The sequence below is a fragment of the Cupressus sempervirens genome, chromosome 9 (assembly GCF_028749045.1).
Source record: "Cupressus sempervirens isolate cs-2001-9-10 chromosome 9, ASM2874904v1, whole genome shotgun sequence".
Taxonomy (NCBI): domain Eukaryota; kingdom Viridiplantae; phylum Streptophyta; class Pinopsida; order Cupressales; family Cupressaceae; genus Cupressus; species Cupressus sempervirens.
In genome coordinates, this window is record NC_143126.1 from 457660345 (window position 1) to 457670467 (window position 10123).

The following is a 10123-nucleotide window of genomic DNA, read 5'->3' on the forward strand; positions in this document are numbered from 1 at the left end:
AGAGAATGCAAGAATGAAAAAGTGAGCAGATCAAGCCAGTTCAGGGGTTATTAAAGGGAAAAAAGAGGAGGGGTGCAGAAAGCGAGGTGGCTTGAGGAGAAAAAGAATAAAAAATAAAAAATGGGGGATGGGGGGGGGGGATTGTACCAAGAAAGAGAAAATAAGTAAAAGAAAAGATTGACACTACCCCTAGGAATTAAAGAACCCAAAAGAATAATTAATCAAGGAAAAAAATTAAAAATGAAAGTTAAAAATTAATAATATAAAAGAACTAAGCAGGAAAAAATGGGTGGGGGTCGAGACGCCCCAACCATTGGGAAAAAGGGGGGAATAAAAAGAAAGAAAGAAAGAATATAAAGGAGAAGCTAATATATATTAAAAACTAAATTTAAAAAAAAAAAAAAAAAAAAATTAAAAATTAAAAAAAAAAATGAAAAAAAAAAAAAAAAAACACTAAAAATAAAAAGAATAAGAACACACAAGAAAGAATACGAAATTATATATATATATGTGTGTGTGTGTGTGTGTGTGTGTGTGTGTGTGTGTGTGTGTGTGTAAAAATACTGAAAATAGAACTCTATAAACAATACGTATGTATATATATATGTATATAACAGTGTGTCTATATACATAAATATATATATTAGTACTAAGGTATAAAAATACAACAATAAAACAATAAAAAACTAAACAAAGACAATCGAGGGAAAAAAAGGCGGGGAAACAAGAAAAAAAAAAATAATAATAATAAATAATAAAAATTAAAAATTAAAAAATGAAAGAACCAGAGCACTCCAGAATAAAAACTAAAATAACACACACACACACAAAATGGATTAGAGCTAAGCAAAAAGAAGTTTTTAAATCAAGAAAACAGCTAACAAAGAAGAAAAAAGAAAGAAAGAGCGAGAAAGGAAGAAAAAACCAAGGAACCAAGAAAAGAAAGGATGAGAAGGGTGAGGAAGAGGGGGAGAACAAAAGCTAGGGGAGAGTCACGACAAAAAAGGAAAGGATACAAGAGAGGCAGAGGAGCGTGCAAGACCAAGGACGAAGAGGAGAGAGGAAGAAAGGACGGGGAGGGGGAAGCTCAAGGACGGTGACGACTCTCCAGAGAACATAATAATGGTTGCCAAGACTGGCTCAAGGACCACCCATCGTCTCGATTGAGATTAAGGGGATGGTGGTTTATTTCGATGGCTTCCATTAACTTCCTCTTGAAATAGTTATCTTCCTTGACAAGGATTTGGGTGCTCTCCAGACATATATGGTGTTTGGTGGCAGATGAGTGCTCTACTAGAGCAGATTTTTGGACTCTTTTATGTTTGATGTCTGCACTATGCTCCCTAATTCTAGTCTGGAATGAGTGACCCGTTTCTCCTATGTAGGCCACACCACAGGAGCAAACAATCTTGTAGACTCCTGAGTCAAGAAGAGCGTCCTTGGAGTCTTTAAGAGGGGGAACATAGTTGCGAACCCTGGACAGGGGCTTGAAGGCAACTCTTGTTCGAAGATTCTCAAGCTTGTCAAGACTACTGTAACCAATTCCTCCTTTGATGAGGCCACTAAGAAAAAATTGTTGCCATCTAAAGAAGTAATCCCTCGCATCTATGGGGTTCCAAAAATTCATAAAGATGGCATCTCGCTTCGACCTATTGTTGACACCATTGGGTCACCAACCTATTGGTTGGCATCTCATCTTGCCAAGCTTATCTCCCCGTTGGTGGGAAATTCTAACACTTTTGTCAAAGATTCTAGCCACTTCGTCCAATTCACCAAAGATGTCAGGTTGGAGCAAAATGACATCTTGGTGAGTTTCGATGTGGTTTCTCTCTTCACCAATGTGCCTATTCCTGACTCCATTGACATCATTAAGGGAAAGATGGGTGAAGAAATTGCCTCCTTAGTAGATTTATGTCTGAGGTCCACTTTCTTTTCCTTCCAAGGTGTCTTCTATGAACAGGTAGACGGGGTGGCTATGGGTTCTCCCCTCTCTCCGGTCATTGCCAACCTTTATATGGAGCGCTTTGAGGAATTGGCCCTCCACTCTTTTCCTCTTAAACCCAGATGGTGGAAGCGATATGTGGATGACACAAATGTGTGTTGGCCACATGGTCAGGACAAGCTTGTGGAGTTCCACAAGCACATCAACAACTTATCCACTAACATCTCCTTCACGATGGAAGTTGAGTCAAACAACCATTTACCTTTCCTCGATGTTCTTTTCATCAAGAAGGCAGATGGAACTCTCGGCCGAAGTGTGTATCGCAAGACCACCCACACTGAGTTATACCTCCACTCTTCTTCTCACCATCACCCCAGCCAAAAGGTTGGCATCCTCAAGACCCTCGCCCTTAGAGCTCTTAGAATTTGCGATGATGACAACTTAAACCATGAGTTGACCCATCTCCGCCAAGTCTTCAAGCTTAATGGATACTCGCATAAGCAAATTTCTAAGGCGCTTAACCAAGCCAAGTCTTTCTTTCTCACTGTTGCCAACCCTAAACCTCTTTTGTCACCACCTCCCCTAAGTGTCGCCATTCCTTTTGTTGATGGCATATCCCAAAAGATTGCCAAAATCCTGTCCAAAAAGGGCCTTAGAGTTGCCTTCAAGCCCCTGTCCAGGGTTCACAACTATGTTCCCCCTCTTAAAGACTCCAAGGACGCTCTTCTTGACTCAGGAGTCTACAAGATTGTTTGCTCCTGTGGTGTGGCCTACATAGGAGAAACGGGTCGCTCATTCCAGACTAGAATTAGGGAGCATAGTGCAGACATCAAACATGAAAGAGTCCAAAAATCTGCTCTAGCAGAGCACTCATCTGCCACCAAACACCATATCTGTCTGGAGAGCACCCAAATCCTTGTCAAGGAAGATAACTATTTCAAGAGGAAGTTAATGGAAGCCATCGAAATAAACCACCATCCCCTTAATCTCAATCGAGACGATGGGTGGTCCTTGAGCCAGTCTTGGCAACTATTATTATGTTCTCTGGAGAGTCGTCACCGTCCTTGAGCTTCCCCCTCCCCGTCCTTTCTTCCTCTCTCTCCTCTTCGTCCTTGGTCTTGCACGCTCCTCTGCCTCTCTTGTATCCTTTCCTTTTTTGTCGTGACTCTCCCCTAGCTTTTGTTCTCCCCCTCTTCCTCACCCTTCTCATCCTTTCTTTTCTTGGTTCCTTGGTTTTTTCTTCCTTTCTCGCTCTTTCTTTCTTTTTTATTCTTTGTTAGCTGTTTTCTTGATTTAAAAACTTCTTTTTGCTTAGCTCTACTCCATTTTGTGTGTGTGTGTGTGTTATTTTAGTTTTTATTCTGGAGTGCTCTGGTTCTTTCATTTTTTAATTTTTAATTTTTATTATTTATTATTTATTTTTTTCTTGTTTCCCCGCCTTTTTTTCCCTCGATTGTCTTTGTTTAGTTTTTTATTGTTTTTTTGTTGCATTTTTATAGCTTAGTACTAATATATATATTTATGTATATAGACACACTGTTATATACATATATATATACATACGTATTGTTTATAGAGTTCTATTTTCAGTATTTTTACACACATACAAATATATATATATATATATATATATATATAATTTCGTATTCTTTCTTGTGTGTTCTTATTCTTTTTATTTTTAGTGTTTTTTTTTTTTTCATTTTTTATTTAATTTTTAATTTTTATTTATTTTTTTTAATTTTAATTTTTAATATTTATTAGCTTCTCCTTTATATTCTTTCTTTCTTTCTTTCTTTTTATTCCCCCCTTTTTCCCAATGGTTGGGGTGTCTTGACCCCCACCCATTTTTTCCTGCTTAGTTCTTTTATATTATTAATTTTTAACTTTCATTTTTAATTTTTTTCCTTGATTAATTATTCTTTTGGGTTCTTTAATTCCTAGGGGTAGTGTCAATCTTTTCTTTTACTTATTTTCTCTTTCTTGGGTCCAATCCCCCCCCCCCCCCCCCCCCCCCCATCCCCCATTTTTTATTTTTTATTTTTATTTTTTATTCTTTTTCTCCTCAAGCCACCTCGCTTTCTGCACCCCTCCTCTTTTTTCCCTTTAATAACCCCTGAACTGGCTTGATCTGCTCACTTTTTCATTCTTGCATGCTCTCATCCTGATGATGGATCATAGAGTGTGATCCGAAACGTTGATGCTAAAAAAATTGACACAATCAAACCCAGAAGCAAAAATTATAAAAGAAAACTCTTCAAGTCATGACGGTTATGTTAGAAACTAAAGTCCACCAATATAATTGGAAGGGGGGAGGGTGAATCAGTCATCAGACCAATATAACTTTACCAACCTTATTAAACCTTAAACATGTGAATAATATAATCAGCAGCCATAAGAAGATACACATACACAATAACACCAAATATGTTAACTAGGGAAACCCTTGATTAGAGGGAAAACCCCAGTGGGGATGGTACCTATAAATTGATGTACTAATATATAAGTTCCTTGTAAGAGGATGGACTCTGTTAGGAGCCAATGAAATACATTCAGTACATATCAGTTAGGAGTTGTGCCAACCTTGTTAGAAGTTGTAGAAGGCAGATTGACCCACTGTCCAAACAACATTAGGGGCAAGACCACCGAACTCACTGTCCAATTGGCCTCTATATTATTCCTTTTAGAATAATATAAATGAAATTGATCTTCGCAACTAGAACTCTTTCTTTGTCCTCTTACTGTGCCAATACCACACCAATTATTTCTCAGATCTCAATACCAGATCTTCCAATTCACATCACATTGATCCCTTTGATCGCTTACTCACATTTACCAACTTCGCATATCCAATACAAGTTCGCTTGCTTCATTTATACATTCATCAAAAGGAAAATAACTTTCCTGTATACCATGTCCTTAAAATCTCTGAGTCAGCCTTGAGGCTTTACCAATTAATTATAGTAGGACCTTATTAAGATATTATAGTTCATTACATCTTTTCACAATTACAAAACATTGTTGGCTCACAATCTTCACAACTTTTCACACGTATGACCTTAGACCTTGCGCACTCGTTGATGTCATCATAAGGCTGTCTATTCTCACCTTCTAACTTTTCTCATCATGATTCTATCCCTATTAGGAGATACAATCTGAACGCCAGAAACCACTTCTTAAGTACTTTGTTTGCACACTGTCTTCTGTAAATCACAAATAACTTTCACATGTCTTCGACTCTTTGCATGCACACTTGTCCACTTTATTAGGACATACTGTAGAACATATCCTCAACTGCGCTTGACCTCATCATTAATACACAATTCATACGACTTCATTCTCTATGTGCTATTTTGCCAGTCTTTACAAAAATAATACTACGTTGACATCAATGACAAACATAGTCACGAATGCAACATGTGAATCATGCTAACAATCTCCCCAAATATTCTAGCAATGCTTAGGATACTTCCCCAAATGAATACCATCAACATTCATGCTAACGGGTTATCGACAATACCTCAGAAGGAATCACTAATGTGTAGAAACGTGGTTGAAAGTTTCGGTATCCACTCAAGTGTTTGTTCACCACAAAGAGATGCAACCAGTCCATAATTAATGGTGTCTACATTTGGTAAATTTTCTTATGTGGACACCACGTTGGGATTAAAGGTATCATGTTACTCAAAAAGAATAAAAAAATCTATATTTGGATTAGGCGTTTTTAAATTTCAGAAATAGGTGTCAACGAATTCCTTAGCAAAGAAGGAAATATATTTTCAAGAGCCAACATTCATACTAAGGAAATATGGTTGTCTCTCATTGGAATTGATAGTGACCAAAAACTCTATAAATAATGGAATAAATTGGAATTTTACATTGTACGGGAGGTAGGAATAATAATCAATGTTCCATTCCAAATTTTTAGGTGGGACCTCAACGACATACTCAAATTGTTCGACAAATGCTTATATGGAGGCATTTTTCGATTTGTTACATATGGACCTTCATTGGAGAAACTTGTAGCAAGGATGTTGATGTGTAGTTGGTCTCCATGGATGTTCTTCCAAGATGAGAAGAATGGTGCATTAGGAATGCTACTGACACATTTTTGTAGGTGATAACATTTTGGTGTTGTCAAGGCTGAGGATAAATCCACAGTTTAGTACATTCAATCATGTTAGTATGAATCAAGGTATGCTTCTATGAAAGAGGGAGCATATATAGGATATGCTTCAATTGACTTTTGAGGATCTTGGTCATATTAATTCAGAGGGAATATACCATGTCTAGATGGATTGTCTAGTGATTAAGAAATTGTAGCAGTCATAGGACTATGATTCAAGTTCCATATCTGTAGACTTAGACCTTTGTGCAAATGCCTAAACCATAGATGAATACCTAGAACACTATTCATTCAAAGTACTTTATCGTTGAAGATATGATTATCAAAATTTTCTGTGAAGCTTTTTAGTCGAAGTGAAGTTTCTACATTATTGAAGACAAGCTTGGAGTTATGGATCAATACCCTTACTGAGAGGGAGACTCAACATCTATGGTTTCTTGAGATGTACCTCAATGCATCCTTCTCTATGAGTGAGAAGTTTGAGGTGAAAACTCTTGTTCCACCCTCTAGAAATATTCATGGTGGATCCACCCTTTAATATAGTTCATGCTAGATGTCGTGTGAGTTATTCCATGATTGTGTGAAAACTTATTGAGAGGTGACAAACTATCAATGAATTTATTTGTAGTTACTATTGTAAGGTGACAATCTCAACAATAGTTTAACTTGCTATCATGATGGATGTCATTTGGTTGATGTCCCTGGAGATTATGATAGTGCATATCTTATGCCATTGAGTTAGTAGTTACTAAGATATAGCATGGTGTATACTATGAGACTTAGTATATGGAGACACCATGTGCATGTATTTTCCTCGGTAGGCATCATGTGACTCGATACAAGTGCACATACCAATGAAGATATAAGTATGGTGAATATCTTATGGTTGATATTCATGTCTCAACGATACTTTTGAAGATACCATTAGGTAACATCTAAATATTGGATCTCTGTTAGATATATTGTTTTGTATAAATCATGAGATGTGATGTCAATCACATACCAAGAAAAGAAGAGTATGGTGAATTTCATATGGTTGATATTCTTGGGCATACCATACTCTTGATGTTAACATGAGGTAACAATTGTACAGTGTATTATTTCCTTTGGATATAAATCACCCTCCCTAGCTAAGAGGGCAGTGCTAATGATTGTAGCTTCAATCAGATGATTCCGATCGATGAAATCAAATGTTTGAATGGCCTATCAGCCTTAAACATTTGATATCTATCCTACACTATTATTATCATCGAGCATTAGTATTATTGATAATAAAGTAGATATCTGTGTGTGTGTATGTATATTAGATATATGAGTGTTGACCTCATGGTCAAATCATTTGTTAGTGACTAAACACTTAATCAGTTTTTTACATTGCTACCAAGCCCTACAGTTGCTACTGAGCCTTACACATAGTTAGTAGCGTCTGTCGAGCTCCACTATGTCTATCAAGCTTCACAAGAAAGTTATAGTGCATGTCAAGTTTCACAGAGTCTATCGAGCATCTTAAGTAGAATACAATGCATGTCGAGCTCTGTAGTGTCTATCGAGCTCATCAGTGTAATTCATGCAATATGTAGTGTTGATTGAGCTATGTGGTGTTGACCGAGCTTATCAGTGTCTACCAAGCTGATAGTGTTAATAGAGAAGAATGAAGATAGTGTTGACCAAGCTGCAACCTCAACCGAGTTCTTTAGTGATTGTAGAGTTCTCCAATGTTTTCCAAGTCATCAGTGCCAGCCAAGTTCATACTACTCTTGAGTGATCAATGTGAACTGTGCATCTACATCAACCAAGTGCCAAAGTTTGTAGAGTTGACTGTGTTGCTGAGTGTTAGAATCACCCGAGTGGTCTTTAGGACCCGAGTTCTAGTAGTGAGCCGATTTGGTGAATTATGATGAATTTGGTATTGTAGCCGACTCTTGAAGGTAATGATTTGGATTAGTATATAAGTAATACATCTTATCATATCCAAGAGTGTGCAAGAAGTAGGAATGTAACAAGGAAGAAGCAAAATGAAAGCAAATTAGAAGACAAAGGCTACAAGCAGTATAAGGAGCAGCAAAGTCTCATCCATCACATTAAGGTGATAGTTCTATATCAAGGGATCTCATATAACAAATCAAGTTGCAAAGAAGAGATCATCTACTAGTTCATCCTAATAGGTGCATAAGTCAAAATCCTCTAACAAGGTGGACTTAATAGTGTTTTGTAAATCTTCTAACTAAGTGCATACTTTAGTGTATTGTATAAATCTTTTAACAAGGTGGACTTAATAGTCTTTATTGCTCATAACAGGGCAGATCACCAAAAGTGGTCAATTGTAAGCTTTAATAGGCTAACTTTATACTATGGTAATAAAGCTTGTGGGTATCGTTCTCACCATAGTTTTACTTTCTATTTGGAAGGTTTTTGTGTTACCAAATATCATGTCAAGTGTTAGGAATGTTTTATTGCTTTCAATCTTTCATGCATGCAATTAGATCAAAATAATTTATGAAGGATTAATTGGTGAATAAAGTTAAAGTTTTATTGGTTCTTGATTCCCCCCCCTTAGTCATCTAGCCTATCTTATATTTCCAACAATTGGTATCAGAGCATTGGTTCTCACTTTAGAAGTTTACCAACTTGGGAAAAGGTCAGAGGCAATGGAAGTATACAGGCTAGACAAAGCTATTGAAAATGACAAGTTGGATATGGAATTAGCCATGAGACAACTCAAGAAAGCAAAGGAGAAACTCTTTCAATCCTTGCAAAGAAGGAAGGAACTTGTAGCACAACTGAATGAAAATCTCTACAAAGAAGAAAGAATTGAAGACATCTACCAAGATAGAAGTTCAGATAAGCTAATGCAACAATCAAAGATCTACTTGAAAAAATTTCCACTCTTCATGAAGAAATTTAAAAACTGAAAAGAGAGCAAGAAATTTAGTTAGTTAGAATTTGTGAGAATATGGAACAAAAGGAGATCGAAAAAGAAGATAAAAGATTGTTAACTGAGAGGATAGAAGAAAGAGACAATGAGATTCATCACCTATCTCTTCAGCAAGCAAATTTAACTGATCAACTCAACTGTGCAAATCAAGAACTTATTATCTTGAGGTCACAAAATGAAAGATTGAAGAATGATCTTAGCATAGAAAGGAAAACCAATGAAAGGATGTTGAAATCTCAAGAAAGCATGAATCAATTGGACAAAAAAATTCAATCAAGACACAAAGGTAACGATGAATTAGGTTATACAGATGAAGGTGAATCATTTTAGCAAGGGCCCAAAAGAACAAAAAGCCTACATGTAATCATTATGGGAAAAAGGGCATACATCAAACAAGTGTTGGAGCAATGGAAAATCAAAATTCAATGGAAAGTGTTACAATTGTAACAAGCATGGTCATAGAGCAAGTGAATGCACAAAGAAAACCAAGTTTGAAGGGAAGTGTTTCGATTGCAACAAACAAGGGCACAAATCTTTAGAATGCAAGACCAAGAAATGGAACCCAACGGAACAAATCATGAAAGCTATGTTTGGTTGGGATTATAACACATGGTGTAGATGTCACTATTATGGTGAGTATGGGCACATTGGAGAAAATTGCATAAAAAATCATATGAGGAAGAGAAACCCTACAAGGAGATGTTTTGTATGTAAAAAGCTTGGCCATCTTGCTAAGAACTGTATGAACAGAGATAAAGTTGAAGATGAGAAGAAAGAAAAGGCTGATGATATCAAAAGTCAAATGAGGTAGCAATGGGTAATGAAATATCTAGAGAAAAAAAATCAAAATCATGAAAGTGTTGGCACTAAAGTCAATGAGTTGGGTGACCTAACCATTTCAAACTAGCTATCCATGGAGACCACTAGAACTAGGATTCTATGGAGACATCTCATATTAGTTCTAGTAAGCAAGTAAGAAGATCTAAATCAGCATTTTTAGATGCCTGGGATCACCAAGTCAGATATATGTCTAAGAGTTTACCGAGCAAGGTCGGGTTGCAAGACCTTACCAAGCTTGGATGTAGATGGTGAGTTGGATACTCTACTAAGTTGAAGACTCTAC

General features: G+C 36.6%; 2 protein-coding genes across 2 annotated transcripts; one reads left to right on the forward strand and one right to left on the reverse strand.

Moving 5' to 3' along the window:
• Positions 1 to 1087: 1087 nt before the first annotated feature.
• Positions 1088 to 1627, reverse strand: LOC149539301 (uncharacterized). The gene has a single exon (XM_089802540.1). It carries the CDS (start codon positions 1625 to 1627, stop codon positions 1088 to 1090), a length of 540 nt encoding a protein of 179 aa, XP_089658666.1.
• Positions 1628 to 1879: 252 nt separating this feature from the next.
• On the forward strand, positions 1880 to 3010 carry LOC149539302 (uncharacterized). The gene has a single exon (XM_089802541.1). It carries the CDS (start codon positions 1880 to 1882, stop codon positions 3008 to 3010), a length of 1131 nt encoding a protein of 376 aa, XP_089658667.1.
• Positions 3011 to 10123: the final 7113 nt, after the last annotated feature.